Genomic DNA, 19265 nt, shown 5'->3' with positions numbered 1-19265 from the left:
CACTCCAGCTACAAATACAGAGCAAGGGGCCGCAGTGGCACTACGCAATGACAGAGCCCGACACCACTGTGGGGACAGGAACAGGGAACTAAAGTACTGCTCACTACAGGACCCCGAGAGCTGCTGATGTGTGAAGACGAAGAGCCTGCAGGAATGAAACCACGTTGCTGTGTCTCCACTGCTGCTGTGAAATGAACTCAACAGGTTACACATCTGTCGGGACGGACATGGGCTGAATCCACCACAACACCTTCCCATTTGTTGTGGATAGCTCGAATACTCACCCTAACGAGCTAAACCAGTACAGCAATTAACCCAACCAGTCACTGAATTCAATGTTCCCATACCCAGTCACTACATAGTGAGAATTCATAAGCTCCATGTTCCTTTCCAAAATGATGTAGGATTGCAACACATTGACTCCCCAGCAGGGCAGGAGGATTTACTGCTCTGGTCCAGCCTGCGTCAGCTCCCCATGGCCGATGCAGCCTTCAGGAGGAAAGATCTGCAGATGGGGGAAGAGCATCAGAAACCTCTTTCTTGTTCTCTCCCCACTTACACACTCCCTGCTCAGGTCAAGTTCCAAGTTATGAGGCCAAGCAGCAAAGCAGGAATCTCCTATTACTTGGTCCTGGATCCATATTATTTTAACAGCTTTCTATAGGGGTCCTCCTAGACCAGAATGTTGCTCTGCCCCCACTGATTCCTGATGTACGTCAATTCCCTTCAGATCTGCATTTTCTTATGGAAATAGCCGCATGAAAGACTGATCATCAAAGAACTCCAGGTTCTCACTTCTATCACTACCTTAATTAAAAGGCCTGTAAGCTCTGAAGTGGAATTAAGTTAAAATCTCCTGTGTTTATTGCCAAAGAACAGAAGCAGCAAGCTAATTTCTTTGCTTTCTTTTTAAACCAGCCTTGAGCTTCACTGACCTACAAGAAGCCTGGAGAGGGTCTTTGGACAAGGGCCTGGAGGGACAGGACAAGGGGGAATGGCTTTAACCTGCCAGAGGGGAGATTGAAATGAGCTCTTAGGCAGAAGCTCTTCCCTGTGAGGGTGCTGAGGCGCTGGCACAGGGTGGCCAGAGAAGCTGTGGCTGCCCCATCCCTGGCAGTGTTCAAGGCCAGGTTGGACACAGGGGCTTGGAGCAACCTGCTCTAGTGGAAGGTGTCCCTGGGGGTTGGAACTGGATGAGCTCTAAGGTCCCTTCAACCCAAACCAGTCTGGGATTCTATGATTCTATTCATTCTATTTCTAGATCTCTGCTGCTGCTTCACTTCTAGGCAGGTTTCTGAGAGCTGCCACTGGAAGCCCTTCTCCAGGCCATGCTGGAACTTCCCACTGATGCTCACCATGGGCCGTGTCATTCATCTTCCTGAGCCTCACTGCGCCTTGTGTCCACATGCTCTCCCTGGCTCTGCTCTGCTCATGGATCTGTTCCAGCTCAGGCCTGCTTCAGAATGCTTAGGAACTTGGGCTTAGGTTCTTTTCTCTCTAAGTACATGCTAATGTGGCATTCCCAGCAGGGGACATTTTTTCTCCTTAGGAAAGTCTTCAAAGTGAATAAGCAAAACTCTTGACAATGGAAATCCTTGCTCAGGAGCACGAACTCTTCCCATCATTAGTCTATGAAAAATAGATGCCCACAGGAAAAACATGGGTTACCACTTACTTCTCTTTTACCATGCACAAACCTCACTGGCTCATAGCCAGAGCAATAATAAAGTATCTTCCCAGGATCTTTACCAAAAGCAAAGCTTGGCAGTAGATTTTTCTCTCCTTTAATCTCTTTTAGTACATTTAAACTCCTGGTGTTTTTTGTTCTGAAGGAGAAATGCTTGAGAGGGTTGACTGAATGAACTCTGAAATTCACACCCTGGCAAATTGGACTGATTTCCTAAATCCATAATTACAACATTCCTCAGAGATATGCATTCTTTCAGCGCGAACAAGGGAAGATTAGTTTCCTGTTTCTTCCCACTTACATGACTTCTCCGTCAAGAGGCACTTTTTTTCATTCTAAACAATCCTCTGTTTATGTGGTTCTCTTCTTGGCAGGGAACTGGTGAACTAATCTTGCCTAAAAGTATAAGACAGCCAAACTATCAATTGCAAATAGCCTGACTATCTTTGTGCAAGGCAGCTGATTTGCACAGGCCTTTAGAACCCACTACCTATCCATGGAAGCACTCAGACAGGTACTGATCGATTACAGGGGTTTTAAACAATCTGGGATGATTCTTGAATGACCAGATAGCTTTACTGCTGCCTGGATAAGAACGTGAGAGTGGATCTGTGAATACGTACAAGGCTTAAAACTTCAATACAAATGGGCAAATGTAGCTCCTGCATCTGCACATCCCCAAGGATGCAGAAACTACCACGGGGCACAAGTATCACGGTGTCTCACGCCACAGAGCTGCAAACAAGAGTTATCTCCCACTTGCAAACAGAATATCTGCAGAACTCTGTTGTTTCTCCTCTCCTGCTAACACACGAAGGAAGCAGGCAAGCTCCATGTCCCATCCTCTTCTTGGCCTTTCCCTGTTTCTGATGGAGACGCCAAGGTCAGTGCTCTGGATAGGGCTCCCTTTGTCTTGGAGCAAAAGAAACATGAGGATTTGCTTGTTTTAAGCGAAGCCATCCCAATTTTTCCTTTGTACTATCCAATCCTATAGCTGATGCAGTTTGGAGTCAGGGAGTCAGGAACAGGTATCTTGGAAACGACTATATTAGACTCCTGATGTAGCTCTTAAAGACCTTGTATGTACTCCATGTTCTTATAAGGTTTTGGATGATAGTCCTTCACACATTGCTTCCTACTCCTAAGATGCTTCTCCCATTTGGCTGAATAAAACACACCACCAGGGCACATCAGTGGAGTCTAACAGCTTGTTGATGCTCTTAACTCTTTAATCTAATACTGACCTCTTAACCTGCAGCCATAAGCCAATTAGCCTCTTTTTTATACCATCCAAATCTCTTTCTGATGAAGTTGTGCTGTCGAATGAATGCATGCTAGTGACAGAAATGTAATTACACTGCTTAGCAGCAACCTAGCCCTGCCTGGCTGCAGGGGGTTAGGGTCAGAACGCATCTCTAACATACCAACACCATTTAAAGGAGATTTTTTTCTCCCCAGTGTATTCTCTACAGTTTCCTCTCTTCACTCTCCAGTACTTAATATAGGCACATAAAGGCTATTTGGCCACTGCTTTTAAAATTGAGGTCCTGTGCTTTCACAGGAATTACTTGCTAGTCCCTCAGTGAAGCAGGAGGCAGACACCCAGCTCCCGTAAGCTTCTGCTGAATCCCCAGAGCTTGGCCCTGTAGATCCATACTTAATGTGAGCTGATTTTCCAAAGTACTTGAGCAAACACATTTTCCATCAGTCCAGGGCAATTTCCTGGCTGACTTTTTAAGATGTTTTTGACAATGTGGCAGGCAGGATGGAAACCGGCAGCAATTCTTTTTGGCTTCTTTGTACCCACTGTAAAATTCCACCAGAATCCATTACTATATTTGTGCTCAACCACAATTCACTTATCTAGGCATGGCTGGATTTGTTATAACTAAAACTACCATCATTATCATTAGGCACACCAGGTCTTACAGAAAATAATCCTCTCTAAGCCACGCAGGAGGCACATTTACTTTTAACTGTCTATCTCATCCTTTGATAGAGTCTTCTTTAGATAGTCAGCCATGGAGCACACTGCATGATTGGCTTTTCTCATGTATTTTTCCCCCAACAGCTGGGGGTTCGTTAAACGAGAAGTTCCCATTTCTTTCAGCCCAACAGCGCTAACTTCATTAGTACAGATGCATGTTTTATTGCTCTATCCAGCAAGCAAAACGTAACTGAAGAATTACGTTATGCTTTTCCTGAGCCAGTCACAGATGTGCCTGTTTTCTGCATCAGCCTTATCAGTAAGGCCTTTTGCTTTGCAACTCTGCTCTTATTTCAGCTATCAATAAATATATGACACCGTTTACAAACTGAACTGCAATATAGAAGGAAATCTATACTTTGCTGCTACTTTTATTGTCCAGTTTTCCATGGTTTAATATTCCCTTGGGTACAATATACTTCTACATCACATTGTGTCTGTATGTTCTTCTCAGAGACCTCCAACAAGAACAGCAAATCTAAAGAAAAAGGCACAGGGCAAAAGCAGAGGCATTGCCAAAACACTCCCACCAGCACTGAGCTTCTGGTCAGTCCCTGAACAGAGGACAAAACGCAGGAAGAGGAATGAAAGGAGCAATGGGAGCAACAAGTGGACACTGAGGAAAGAAAAGCTGCCAGTTCTCATCTGATAGAAAGCAATTCCTGCAATCCTGGCTTCACAAGACAGACACCAGATCTTAAACCTGTCACTGGTCCAGGTCTAAATTCCATTTATTTTGCAAAAGGGGAAAAAAATACCACCTAAAAACTTCTCTCTTTTAAACAGCAGCTGTTCAGAAGCTGCTTAAAGATGTGGAGAGAGAAATGCAATTCTTTTGCAGATACCTTCACAGGCAAACTGAAGGCAAAAGAGAGACTGGGAGCAGCTCCTGCGTATTTATCCACACACCCGTACTCAGTGCTACCTGGGCTCCAGGGGGACTGCTCCTCAGCTCAAGCACCCTGCTGCAGCAACACCAGTAGAACCATGAACATTTATTTCAGCTGATGATTCCTCCCTGAGACTTTAAGGGCCAGAAGGAACAAAATCAATCACCCACTGGTTGTAATTTCCTGCTAAAAGAGAGGCCATAAATACTAGCGAGGGACTCCCACAACGCCTGGTTAAACTAGTTTTGGTTTCTACCTTCCAGGAAAACAGGCAGTCGAGATTTGACGTCTGAGTGATGAAATCCATTATATCCCTGACTAAACAGTTCACTCAAACACAGAGAGAAAGATAATTTGACATGCAGACTTCTCCCCAAAGACATGTCATTTATTAATCACCTCCTGAATATCATTCCCATTTGCATTGCACACATTGCTTCATTCCCTGCAGACACTAAGTTCCTCACACTACAGGGATGTGGCTGTACTCAAAACAATCTTGAGGCAATTTAAAGGTTTGCCTAAACTTGGGAGTCCCTGGGAAGGACGCTCCATGTGGATTGCTGCAAAGTGGCCTATTTAACCTCTTGTCCTTATTACAGATTCCCCAGAGCAGGATTAACTGGCCAGGTGTTCTGGCCACAAACACTATAAACAATAATTGCATTCTGCCCTCTAAATTCCTCTTAAAAATTACCTCCTTGAGCACAACAACTATTGCATTTGATTTCAGAGGTGGCTCCATTTTCATTGAGTTCAAAATGGTCCTGTACAAACAGAGCACATGAGGATCTTGGCAGGGATTTTTGCCAGTCAGAAATCAATTAGTTAAACAAATAAGATTACAACAACTCCTTGCTGCAGTGTCAGATAAATTAAACCTATTAAGGACCAGGAATTGTCAAAGTTTTTCCAGTATAGTACACATAAAGGAGGACATTTTGCTTTTATGCCTTCTGTTTGGGCACATTTCTGATTATTAGCTGAATATTATCTGTAAAGTAGCATAACAACCCTAGAATGGCAGTGGAACTGGAGTTATACACTTGCTATGTGTTGCCAGCATCTCCCCCCGGGTCACGCAGAGCAGGAGCTGGCACAGTGTTTGATTTTCATGGTCAGAATCTTAAAATAAGTCCGTTATCTCATTGTCACGGCTGGAGGAGGAGAGGAGATTAACTGCTGCTGCCTCTCCCAGCGCTGAACGTGGGGAACAGCTGGCTCCAGGGCTCAGCTCCTGCCTTCTCATGCAAGACCAGAGCAGACAGCTCCAAAACAGAGGTCTGAAGAAGAGCAAGAGTCACTTCTCCAGGTGTTGCATGCCAGTGCCCTTCTCTCTTTGCACAGGCCAAGGTGAAGGGCAGGGTATTTCCAACTATTACCTAGCAAAGGGCTGGCTGAGCAGTCACAGCTCATGATGAGCCTCAAAACCAAGTACCATCTTTTCAAGCACCAGCACTTTTTCTAAGCATTAATTGTGGAACATTTTAAGATTTCCACATTTGAGGAACAAAGGGTTTCCCCATGCAAACACCAGCACAGAAGGTTGGTTGATTTAGCAACAAAAGACCCTTTAGCTCAAGGGGTGTAAAAGTGGAAGCACCATTTCTACCACCTCACTGTCCCAGGCACCTTGCAAAGCAGCTGACCGTCCTAAATCAACTCATTTGTTTTAACCCTCCCAACACTGATTCTAGCTATTGCCCCAAAGGAAGCTGTGCACCATTACCCTGTTCAGCTCCACAGGAAAAGGAATTTCATGGCAGGAAGTCCAAATAAAGACATGGACCAAAGTACCCTGAGGTAACATTTTAAACTGTTCTGGTTAGCTCTGCTGCAGTCAAACTATTCCCTGCAAAAATACTCTGGATGTTAAAATCATTGAGCAAGTGTTTGCCTTCTGGGCTGTAACTGTTCAGAAATACATATAACATGCTGTCATTCCCCCTGTGCAACTACTCCAACCTTTCCTCATCCAGCTGAGACTGTCTCTTGTGGGTGGCATCAGGGCCTCAGAGCTTCCCAGGCAGTGCTCTCCTCGCACGGACTGGCACAGTGCCCATGGGTAATGGACCAGACCTGAAGTGGGGTGGGACTCCTCTGGTACTAATAACATGATCACAGACTGGTTTGTGTTGGAAGGGACCTTAAAGCTCCTCCAGTTCCAACTCCCTGCCATGGGCAGGGACACCTTCCACTAGAGCAGGTTCCTCCAAGCGCCGTCCAACCTGGTCTTCATCAACCAATAACCTTAATCAACCAAGCTGAGCCTAGAAGGGCACAATTGCAAGATCACCCCCAAAACATCAGTGAGAACACTGCACACTAAAAGCAGTGCAGCAAAGTACCAGACCCTCCTATTCCCAAACCCTCTGTTAAACCAGGAGAATTTCAGGTCACCAAAACACATGTGTATGGTGCTATCTGAGATGTCCTCAGGCACCATAGAATGGTTAGGGTTGGAAAGGACCAACTGCCACCTGAGAAGGAAGCGTTCCTTGGTAGATCCCATGTCACATTGCCTCATGCAAGTATCTCAGATACTGTTCAACACCTAAAGCACTGGCAGAGGTGATACCAGCAGTCAGAGTTGCTGCCCTACTATGCTCCTCCTAGATATTATTGTTCTGTGTGATCACTTTCTGAGTGCCTGGCAGATGATTGAAAAATGCCTTCCATGCTTCTCAGTCTCAAAGTGATTCTGTTCTGCAGAAACAGGGAACATTCCAGGGAAACATCAGCATTCAATGAGCCCCTCCTGCTGCTGGCCAAGTGCTCTCTGCAGTCACTGGCAGGACGACCCTTCCTGAACGCATCTGATCAGAGCCACGTATCGCCTGCTCTGTGCTTGCTCTACCCAATTTACCCATCTCTATGCATGTGATTAAAGCTAGGAACAACATGAAGCATGCAAAGATGGAAGCAGAGGAGCACACAGCAAAGCAGACAATTGGCTCATGCTCTGCCTCTTTTTCTCCTGCCTATCTACCATCAATACCCTACACACCTTCCCCTCTGCTTGTGAAGACAGGCACTGTCCCGCGGGTTTCCAGGCAGCTCGGGAGCAGTTAGGCAAGCTAATGAATAGCAATGCAGCTGGCACTGGGCAAGAGGAGCACCCTTCCCCTCCCTCTGCCTTCCAGGCATCTCTGCTTGGCGCAGAGGATACAAAGGGTAGCTTTCCCCAGGGCTCACCAGGCTTTGCCACCAGGCAGTTGTGATGAGGGCAGTTTCCCCAGGGTATGAAGACGTTTCAATGCCTTTGCCTCCCCTCCTGCCTCCTCTGCAGCCACAGCCCGGGCAGTGCAGCAGCAGCACAGGCGCTGGCAGGCCGAAGGGGCAAAACCAGTTTGCTACAGGGCTGGGAACAGGTTCTGTTGGCCCCACAATTAACTACTGAGTTTTGCCTCTCGTAGGAGCACTTAGGATCACACCTTCGATTCATCCCACAGCACAGGAACAGGAAAATTCTGTACTTGTACTGCTCAGGGTGAGCAAAAAGAAATCCCAACCCATGAATGCCTATTGGCAGCCACACTGAACATGCCATGGCCAGCACCACTGAACACGGAGGGACACCACGTTCGCCAAGTCTTTTGTAACAGCTGCAGCACAAATGAACAGAAATGGGCTTTAAACCCATGAAGGTTTTCAACCTCTTTGGACATTTTAGATATGAGGAAGAAGCTCTTCCCTGTGAGGGTGCTGAGGTGCTGGCACAGGGTGCCCGGAGAAGCTGTGGCTGCCCCATCCCTGGCAGTGTTCAAGGCCAGGTTGGACACAGGGGCTTGGAGCAACCTGCTCTAGTGGAAGGTGTCCCTGCCCATGGCAGGGGCTTGGAACTGGATGAGCTTTAAGGTCCCCTCCAACACAAACCAGGCTGGGGTTCTATGATTAAAATTGAAAAAACTATCCAAAAATTCTGGCTGAGAGCTTGCCATTGGGCAGTCGTTGGGGAGTTTTGGTTTCCTGAGGTTACACCGCATCCCATCTTCTGCCTCCCACCCAGCACAATGTCTTTAATACTGCATCTCCAGGCAGAGCTTTGGAGAGAGAAATTGTCTGTGAACCTGAACTAAACATTCAAATGGACACAAAACTCTCTCCAGCTCCACAAGGAGCCTGATGGATTTTTTTGGTCAAAACATGTCAGGTCACAGATGAAGCTCTGAGTGGGAAGTTAAACATTTCCCTCATGTAAACCCCCATCTTTCAAACACAATGAAGTCCTGAGCAACCTTAGTTTTTGTCCTGAAAACCAGAACTTGCTCAGAGATTCCTGCTTTGTAACTTGTCCTTTGTTTGGTGCAGCCTCGCTGCCAGCAGAAGCCAACCTGCACATGAGATTACTTCAGTTTCCTCCAGATGCACAGGTACAGATTCCAATCACTTTGAAGTGATGCCAAAGACAGTAATCTCTGATAGCACTGAGAGGCAGGACTGATAAGAGGCAAGTTTAAGCACCACTCGTGTGATATTTACATAGTTGTAAAAACTGTATCAGTTGGCAGTACACAGAAAATACAAAGTTTGGAATACTTCGGGAAAGCAAAGACAGGCTTCTGCCAGACACCAGCATGGAGCTGAGCTCTGTGTGGTTCTCTAGGGAGCTCTCGTAGCAGGCACCAAACAAGCATTTTTCAGAGAGCATCTATTCCCAAGCCTCCTGTCTCCACAAGTGATTGACATGATCTTCAATCATGTATCTGAAACTGGGAGGGTGTTCCTACTATCCACCATTAAACCCTTCACTGCATACACCAAAATACATCCAGAAGTTGTGAAGAAGATGTTGGCTATAGTTTCATGACTAATCTCATCTCAGGCCTTGATCCTGCAATGGACCAGATCTTGTGATAACCTTTAAACTTGTGAGGGTGAAAAGGAACCCTGAAAAGTTCTTTCACTGGGTAAGATCACCAAGATCAAGAAGCAAGGCCCCTTTCATTTCCTCACAGAGCCTGGCCTCTTGCATGGGTATGATAAACTACACACAGAAATGGAATGTTCACCACTGAAAACACAGTAGGTTTAACATGCCATGCTGCTGGGCATTCTATCAATGGTCTCTGTCTTAAAAAACACATCCTCATACCTTTTGAATTGTTCTTTTTGTTTCTGACCCATAAAAGAGAGAAGAAATATCTCATGAAGACAGGCTGAGAGAGCTGGGCTGGGGCAGCCTGGAGAAGAGAAGGCTCCTGAAGGGGAGACCTTAGAGCAGCTCCAGCGCCTAAAGGGGCTCCAGGAAACCTGGAGAGGGGCTTTGGACAAGGGCCTGTAGGGACAGGACAAGGGGAATGGCTTTAACCTGCCAGAGGGGAGATTGAGATGAGCTCTGAGGCAGAAGCTCTTCCCTGTGAGGGTGCTGAGGCGCTGGCACAGGGTGCCCAGAGAAGCTGTGGCTGCCCCATCCCTGGCAGTGTTCAAGGCCAGGTTGGACACAGGGGCTTGGAGCAACCTGCTCTAGTGGAAGGTGTCCCTGCCCGTGGCAGGGGATTGGAGCTGGAGGAGCTTTAAGGTCTCTTCCAACACAAACTGGTCTCTGATTTTACAATGATTCTGTATTTAAAATTCAGTCATTTCGTGTGTACACACAGTGCCCAAGATCTCAAGTGCATGAAACTCTCAGTCATCAAATGCCCACACTGACCATTACAATGGATTTTCAAAGGCAGATTCCAGCCAATGGTCAGAAATCCTTAATGGCTGCAGAATTCCAAGTGAGAGGAGTTACAGAAAAGGAGCAAACACTCCCCATGAGGTTGCAATTCCATAGGGATATGATGATCACATAAATCATCACTAATGTTCTGTTACCCTGTAATTTCTTGACATTTCATTGTTACATATGTATTTATTGCAGTATCAGGCCAAAACGTGATTGTCTGAACTCTCCTGTTTATACACCAAGAAAAAATCACATACTGCTACCCTTCTTTCTGTGTTAGTAAGATTACTTGTGTCCTACAGCACAAGAGGTAGAAGTCACAGTATCCAACAGTCATCTAATAAAGCTGCTGCAAATGATCCGAGTGGAGCATGCAAAGGGAATCTAACATTTGTCCTGATTTACTCAAACTCCTTGTTAGCTGCCTGAAGAGAACTCTCTTTTCCCCTCTCCTTCTAAGTGACGTAACTACCAGTGTTCACTTACAAATCAGTGCAGGAAAGTAAAGGAATGTAATTGATAAACTTATCTAAATGCTACAGCCAAACTAGAACATCAGGAATTAAAACATCAATGTTCTTCTTTGCCCACCCCTGCATGCATGATTTTGCTGTATGCAATTGTAAAATTGTAATAGCAGGACTACAATATCCAGAGCTGGATATTCTGAACATCTCAAAATCACACCTCCAAGCAAATAACCCTGAGGAAATGGAAGTGGGATATCCATACTCACCTGGACGTGATCTGTCCAGTTCTCCTGAGTCATGGTTTTCTGAAAAGACAAAATTACTTCTGAGCTGTCTTCGAAAAAAAGAATGCTGCTGCATAGAGCAAGCTGAAATTTCACACACATCTTCCACACTGGCATCAACTGTGCTTGAGGAATGTGTTCTGGAGCACATGGGAAATCTCTGCTTCTCAGATGTCACCAGCCGGGGCACGGCACAAAAACAGCTCAGATGAAGTAATCCAGACAACTGCTACACTACAAGGACAAAACCTCTCATCTGCTACCCAAGTACACAGGTAATGGCAGGACCTCACCCAGGAGTAGCCTGAAATCTCATTATTACCTGGAGCTGGGCTCATCTGCAGGAAATGGACCACCTTAACAACCCTCTGCAAAGTGCAGCGGTTTCTGAGTGCCTCAAGGCTCAGATGGTGTTCTTGGAATGACAGAGACAGCACCGAGCGAAGCTGAAACAGGCCATGGTCTGAGGGAACATGTGGATCACCGCTGCTGCCTTTACCTTGGATTTGCAATATGCCCATGGATTGCTCACCTCAACAGCTACCCCAGCAGAGCTGTCCCCGCAGGCTCCAGTAATGGAAGTGATCTCAGGGATCATCTGCAAGGCTGAGCCTTCGGAATACTTCTCTCAACAGCCAAGTAATGAAAAATCCTCTGGAATCATGAGGTTTTGGAAACTCCTAAGCTAAAATCCTCATTCCAGTGCAGCTCAGAGCCAACCTTTGGGAGAAACCGGGATGGGACCTTCTCTCCACTCTGCCAAGAACATGGGCTACATGAGACTGACCGGCCAGTGAGGCCTGAGCCTCCCCCCACTTCTGGCAGAGGTAACAAGGATCACTAGAGCCACTTCATGGAAAAGTACAAGAGCAAACAGGGAGTAAAAGCCTCAAAGTAAACATCTTTGAGATATACAAGCATGTAATTTAAATACTAGTGATATAAAGGAGGCATTTAACCAGCTGAGAATGGTAAACAGAGAACACCAAAGAGCTCTCAGAAGGGACCGTGTCCAGAAACAGCTGCCAAATGTACCTTAATGGAAGTAACCAGCCAGCTTGGATACTTTAAATCAAGCAAATACTCCAAAACAAAGGAAGTGGAAGGCCAAAGAGAGCAGAACACCAGATCCATTCCACTCTGCTAAACAAATACACCTGGATAAATGCTCCTTGCTCTTTCATTGCAGATGACCAAGCTCTCTAGAATGATGTCATCCAACATTAAAGCTTTGAGATGCAGGATGCTGAAAGACTCAATCCTCCCCAGGTCTTCTGTCAATGGGTCTGGCAGGCAGCAAAGGCAGATTAGAGCCTTCACTGATGGATCAGGAGGTCCTGGAAGCAGAACTGGCTGTGCCAGAATGGTGTCATCAGGTCACCACCACTCAACCCCATCTTCATGTTCAAAGAACTGGGGGGTAGGGGATCAGAAAAAAAGCATGGATCTGTCTTCCTCTGTCAGAACATGAAATGAATCCTCTTTGAACACAAGAACAGGCACTTCTGGAGGAGGTGTCTCATTTCCTGAAAACTGGCTCTCTGAAGACTGGATCAGTCGTTCTGTAGGAACATCTGAACAACCTGCTGGGCTCTGTTAAAACTCTGTTAAAAAAAGCTTCTTGTATCTAGAAGGAGAAAGTCTTCCATGAGCTGCAGGTGAAACACCACCCCGTGTTTGGCCAATACAGCTTGATAATGGAAAATTCAAGACATGGAAACATTTTGCTAGGATATTTGCTCTCTTGTGGTCCTTGTCTTTCACAGTCCAATTGATACACCTGGCTACAACATGTGCAAGCTGTTTTTTCCAGAAGAGGCAGAACAAAACCTTACTCTCAGCTGGTACAATCTGTTTCCAGGCACAGGATAATGATGAATGCCAGACTGCCAAGAGAAGCACTGAAACTGCCCCACTAACAAGAAGAGAAATGTGCTCCCCAGCACAGTGTGCTCAAGAGCTTCCAAAGGGCAGTGGCTTGGCTCAGCACGCTCATGAGAGGGGAGGAGAAACCATAGTGAACTAATTCTGCAGAGAGTCAGCCTCCAAGCTGCCTCCTAGAAACCTGCGCCTTAGGCAGAACTAATGGCATCTTCTTATTTCTATAAGCCCTCAGTGCCGGGACAAGTACCAGCATATTTGGAAAGAGAATTTGGAGGCTGGACAAAAGGAGTGGAAAGTACTACCATTTTGCTCAGCAGTAACATGGCTGTTAGCACAAAAATGCTTCCGTGGCAAGTTTGGGCCATACCTATCACAGCCAGGCCACAAGTATCAAAGCAAAGTGCCCACAAAGAATCCAGCAATGTGAACTGTCTAAAATCCTAGTATTAAAATACCCAAACCCCCCAAAACCTCCTTAAGCTCCTGCTTATTTGAGACAGCTGAGAGAAAATGCATGTGTGGAGAGCATACCCTGACCTACCTAGATATGTCTCAGAAACACTGCTGAGGATGCTGAGGTGAACCAGCACCCAACTCTGCACAGTCACCACACCCAGTCATTAGAATATGAATGGACACGCAAACTATTCAGTCAGAACAAACAGGCCCAATGGCAGATCCATGGCATTTCTATACAATAATCATCACAATGAAAACTTGCTCATGTACTATCAATACATTCCAACCATATCAATTATGTTATTAGAAATGCAAAAGAAACAAAAAGCCCATTCACACCCATAGCACACAATGCAGAAACGTACCTCAACAAACCTCTTGTAAAAGAGGTATTTCAGAGTTCTCAAGTGCCGCTGATTTATGACATTGGGGCAGAGAGCTGGAAGAAGGAGAAAGACATTTAATACACAACACAGCTGAAATTCCTTGAAGTTTAACTGTCTAGACATGCCATTTTTCTTTCCCCAGTTTCAAACAGGGTATGTGGAAGGCAGGACGCCACCATACTTGGAACAATGATGGACAGACACACATTGTCAGCTTATCTAAAGAAACTGTTATTTACACTCTCACCCATGATTAGCAAGGCTAATCCTTGCTTCTGATATCTCTGGTTCTACCACCTTGCAATGATAAGATGCATTTGCTGGTTCAATATGCTTCCCAGTCAATGACTTCACACCTTTAATTAGGCGGTATCCTCAAACAGGCACCACCTCCAGCCTCTAGAGGCTGTGTTCTTTTGATTTAATTGGAACCTGTGCTGTTAATTCATTGAAGCAGTTTTGAACATGTTACTCAGGATGTAAACCTGTGGCTAAAGTTTATCCGATAAAATACATATCCATGAGAGAGATTCCATCTCCATACACAGCGGGAGGTGACTATTGTTTCGCTGAGCTAGCAAGCAACAGTTGTTGTTATTGTTTTTATTACTGTCATCTTCATTAGATAGGCCTCATTAGAACTGCAAAACCCAATATCTTCACATAGCACCTTGTTTTGAAATCCAGCACAAAGAGAGATAACGCAGAAGATAAAATACATTAACCAGGATTAGCATATGTATCTGTCAGTTCTTGCTGGATGCTGGTATGCATGTACAAGGAAAGGTTTAACCAAACCCTTCACTGGGGTTTCAGTGGCTAAACCCATCTCACTGGTAGTCGGAAGGAGCAGGACCAGCAATTGGAAATGGTGACAGAAACCAGTAAAGTGAAAGGAAAACCTCCCTTGAATCAATGTACACCAGGAGAAACCGGTGTCACCAAGTCATAGGACCTCAGAGCTTTGCGCTCCCCCTGCCCCACACATGTGGCCATGCCTGAGGAATAAAAACTGAGAATGAAGTCTGAATACCAGCCCCTGAATCCACAGGGATGGGAATTGATGTCCCACAGGTTACAGCAGCATCATGCCATAACTTGACCATTTCCACCTCAAATAGAAATGTTTGAAGCTGTTATTTTTAAGCTCATCTTCCACAGTGTGACAACCTATCCTCACCCTCAAAGGATGTGAGAAAATTATTGCGATTATCTCACAGGATATTAACCCAATAAAGAGTGATTCTTTCCTCTGGATATTATACCGATACCCAGAGGAACAATCAGCAGCTCATGGAAAGCAACACTCCTTAAAGAAGGTGAGATCAACATAAGAGTTAATAATGTCACCACCTAACTTAAAGATTTCAAAGCACTTCAGAAAGGAGCAGAGCACAACTGCTCTGGGTCACCCAGGAGATCCACTGAGCTTAGAGGAAATATCCAAAGCTCAGGACTTGGCAGAACTGAGGGATTTTAAGTGCCCAGGTATCTGTGAGGAAAGTAGGACAGAGCAACATGGATGGGCTGGAACAGTTTTGAAGCCACTAGTGGCATCTTCTATTCTGATGGAGCAAAAGAACTGAGTTTGAATTCAGTTTTCTATATTTGATTACAAAACTTGAGAGGGACTAATCGAAAGCGTGAGGATGAAAGGTCACTTGGCAAGAGACAACGAAATGAAGAGTTCAAAGCTCTAAGGAAGAACAGCAAAAACCAACAAGATAGACTTCAATAAACTTAGAGAACTGGCAGGTAAGGTTTCATGTAAAAATACTTTCTAAGCAGTTAAGAAAGGCCGGCAATGGAAACACTGGAAGTGAAGCAAGAGACCTAACTGCTAAATCAGAAACTTTTACTGATCTCAGTCCCAAGAAAGAAGTTAAAAGAACATGGAAAGTGGATCACATGCATACAGAAGAACAGGACAAACACATAAAATTGGAAAGGCCAAAGTAAAACATGAGGTGCCTCTACCAAAAGCCATAAGGCAAAAGATTCCATCCACCCTCTTGGAGGAAAAAAACCCAAACAACAAAAACACAACAAAAGTGAAATGGCAAGGCTAGAGGAGAACTGGCAGAGGTGGTACAGGAGATGGCAAACTTTCCACTTTGGAGGTCTTTATCAATAGGTTCCATGTTCATCAGGGACTGTAGCGACACGACAAGGGGTAATGGGTTTAAACTTAAACAGGGGAAGTTTAGGTTAGATATAAGGAAGAAGTTCTTTACCGTGAGGATGATGAGGCGCTGGCACAGGTTGCCCAAGGATGTTGTGAATGCTCCATCCCTGGCAGTGTTCAAGGCCAGGTTGGACAGAGTCTTGGGTGACATGGTTTAGTGTGTGGTGTCACTGCCCATGGCAGGGGGGTTGGAACTGGATGATCTTAAGGTCCTTTCCAACCCTAACTATTCTGTGATTCTATGCTCCATGCGTATCAGCAGTAGCAGAAGGAGCTCCTTTGACTTTGGGGCAGGAGGGTGATGCAGGTGGCACTGCAGAGTCTTTGCCAGACCTTTACCCTGCCATTTCATGACCTTCTATCTACACCTTACATCTGCAGAAATCAAAGTGCTTCAGGACAGAGCAACTCATTTAGCTGAGTGAACAGGAGCCTGAACTCAGGTCTCCTGAGCCAAAACCAATGTTGGAGCAAAAGACAACATCCTAAGCTCTCCAGAACAGGAACCATGCTTCTATTAAGTGTTTGTACAATGGGGTTTTGGGATCATGACTGGGTTGTGGAGCACTAGTGGAATACAAATGGTATAATACTATGAGAGCACCTCTTTGGGCATGTGTTAACTCTTAACCTGACAGTTGCACCAGAACAGTGCTTTGTCTGAACCACACTTCACACCTGGGACTGGCTCAGGAGCAAAAATCCCAGTCTGCTCTCGGCCGTTAGCAGAGTCAATGGCCATCAGCAACACAGAGGAAGTAAGACTGAAGTCCATCTGTCACACAGGGTATGAAACCCGCAATACGCACTCATCTCACTCTGCAACATGGGTAAGATGTGTCTGCTGGGGACATGGTGCAACACATTTTTAAGGTGTGGTGTGTGGCTACCACTCCCAGGTGATACACGATGCCTCCCGAGCTGGGATGTGGACCCAATCCTCTCTTTACACTGCCCTGAGAGCTTGACTTCCATTCACAATGAGGCCCCTTCACCCTGGCAGAACAGAAGATGCCAGACAAAGCACATCTTGTCTGGGGACAAAGTAAAGGAGCCTTTTCTTAATAAAACCAGGGTAGCTGAAACGCAAGAGGCTTTTACCCCGGTATTGCGAAGGACTGCAGGGACACCCCTGAGAAGCAAGCTGGGCATTACTCTCTCATGTATTATGAGCTTAGTCCCCAAGTGTGAATTAGCGGAGGGTAAGGCCGGACTCAAGAAAAACTTGTTTTGTTGTCACTTCAAAGATGCATTGGTGCCTTTCATCAAATGCTCTGTGCCACCACAGATCAGGGTCAGCGATCCTCAGAAAAGCAGGTGAAACAGCAGAGGCCCAGGGTACCCCCAAGCCCCTGAGCTACCTGCCCTAGTGACTGGAGGAAGAGCAGAGAGCACAGCACAAGGGTGTGATCTACGCCTAAAGGGAAAAATGCCCTGGTGTGGTCTTTAGACACGTGTCTGTATAAGATGAATTCATGCTCGGAACTGCAAGGATGTGGTCAGCTTTTCCAATTCAAAGATTGGAGCTGCTGGCCAGCTTGTCTTGGTCTAAAGCAGATCATCTTCTGTTGCCTGTACTTCAGTAGACAAAAATGTATCTGAGAAGGTAATGGCCCCAGAAAAGATGCTGCTGTGTTCAATCCCCTCTCCCTTCAGCTTGACTCTGCAGCCACTGCAGCCTCATGAATGGCTGGCTACTATCTTCTGATGTCCAAGCCTAGAGGTTCTTCTCAGTCACAGTGCTGTGTTGAGATGTGCTGGTATTTAACACGAGAGCTAAAACACTCTGAAGGAAAATCACCATGGAAGTAGGGGGAAACCCTTGTAAAGCAAATGTAAGGGGAAGGAATAACCTTCTGCTCTGTTTTAATGAGAAAAGGGCAAAAATATCTGGAATTTCCTCCTTCCAAAGGCATTCCTGTGGAGTTCTAACAGTCACTCCTGGCTCTCTAACAGAGCATCTTTTGAAAGTGCCCAGTGTAGACTCCCACAGTCCTGCTGGAGCTCTCCCTGGTGACTGCCCTGGGTTGTGCCCGCAGCTCTCCAGGACCTGAGGACAGTGGTGCCTCACCTGAGGAGATGCACAGGCTGCTGAGCAGCCCTCGTCTGCCCTCTGCTGCCCCAGCACTGAGGCAGTGGGAACGCCTCATGTCGCCAACCAGAACTGGTGCTTAGTGAGGAAGGTTCACACCAGACGGAAATGAAAGATTAAACCAAAAGGATAACCTGGTGGTTCTCTTAATTTATGCTAAAAAAACCCCATTGGTTTAAAAAGCATGGTAGAAACATCTGCACAGCATTCAAACCTGGAGGTGCTCAGCTGATTTATTACACTGCTACAGGACAACTGCTCACTGTGCATTCAACTATCATTTCTATTAACACCACTATTATCTGCATTATTGTCACATAGGCACTAAGGACCAGCTTCTGAGGACAGGTGTACTTTCAGAGTGGTGCCATTTCTACCTCATACACAATGAATTTTCAATGGGAACTGCCACTGAACTCTCTGTGCTACACCAGCTGTGCAACGCACAGCAGAAAACAGCCTCAACCCCCCAGTAGGGTCCGTGCCCTCACCTCTGAGCACTGTTCTGACTGACACTTCGATTGGTAAATCTAAGGCTCACAGGGGCTCCAAAGAGTAGTAAGGAATTAGCCTGCAAAAGCTACAGGCTCATTACAGCAGAGCATGTGGACCCACAGGTGAGAAAAGACTCTATAAAACCCAATTTCCTCAATCACATACCATTTCTGCCCAACTTCTTCCTTCCTCACTAAAGCCAATTAAATGGAATTCACACACAGTTTACTGGGAGACCTTTGGGAATTGGCAGAAAATCTTCCACTTACCAGGTGTATTAACAGGAATGGTGGAACACAGTTCAGAAAAAGAAGAGGTGGAACTGATCTAAGATGATGCTTTTTTTTTGCCCTTAGGATTCTAGATTCTTTTTATATTGGACCAACCTCCCATTTGGCTCCAAAACTTAAGATTGGCAGTTCCAAGGAGTGTTTCAGATCTTAATGGCTGATCAACACCTAGGTTTTGCTTAGCAGTCAGTGAAATCTACTGTGCATGTAAGAGTGAGCTCAGGCAGTGAAATATGAAAGTAGATTTGGAACTGCAAGAACTGAGTCACATACAAGTTTGCCATCTCATACCAAGAAACCCTGTCCTCCTCCAGCCTTTCTCACTGAAAGCCACTTCCCTCTTGTGCTGCTGCTCTCAGCCTCTGTCTGCAAGTAGGAGTCATGAGTGAAGAGGAGATAGAAAGCAGCAGAAGACTGCAGCATCGAACAAGCCCACAGTCAGGTTAGGTAACAAAGGGTGAGTTTTACCTCACTGGTAGCTTTTG

General features: G+C 45.7%; 1 protein-coding gene across 4 annotated transcripts in view; it reads right to left on the bottom strand.

Annotated features, from left to right (window-relative positions):
• EXD3 (exonuclease 3'-5' domain containing 3) overlaps positions 1-19265 on the bottom strand; it is a 292767-nt gene that overhangs the window by 157929 nt on the left and 115573 nt on the right. For all 4 annotated transcript variants that reach the window (XM_032920298.1, XM_032920299.1, XM_032920300.1 and 1 more), the window contains 2 exons: positions 13698-13771; positions 10972-11010 (listed from right to left, as the gene is read on the bottom strand). In XM_032920298.1, coding sequence (XP_032776189.1) covers positions 10972-11010; positions 13698-13771 — 113 coding nt within the window. The remainder of the gene's footprint in view (positions 1-10971; positions 11011-13697; positions 13772-19265) is intronic.

This window comes from Strigops habroptila, chromosome 15 (genome assembly GCF_004027225.2).
Source record: "Strigops habroptila isolate Jane chromosome 15, bStrHab1.2.pri, whole genome shotgun sequence".
Classification (NCBI taxonomy): domain Eukaryota; kingdom Metazoa; phylum Chordata; class Aves; order Psittaciformes; family Psittacidae; genus Strigops; species Strigops habroptila.
The sequence above is the reverse complement of the archived record's forward strand: the minus strand, read 5'-3'. Positions and strand labels throughout refer to the sequence as shown.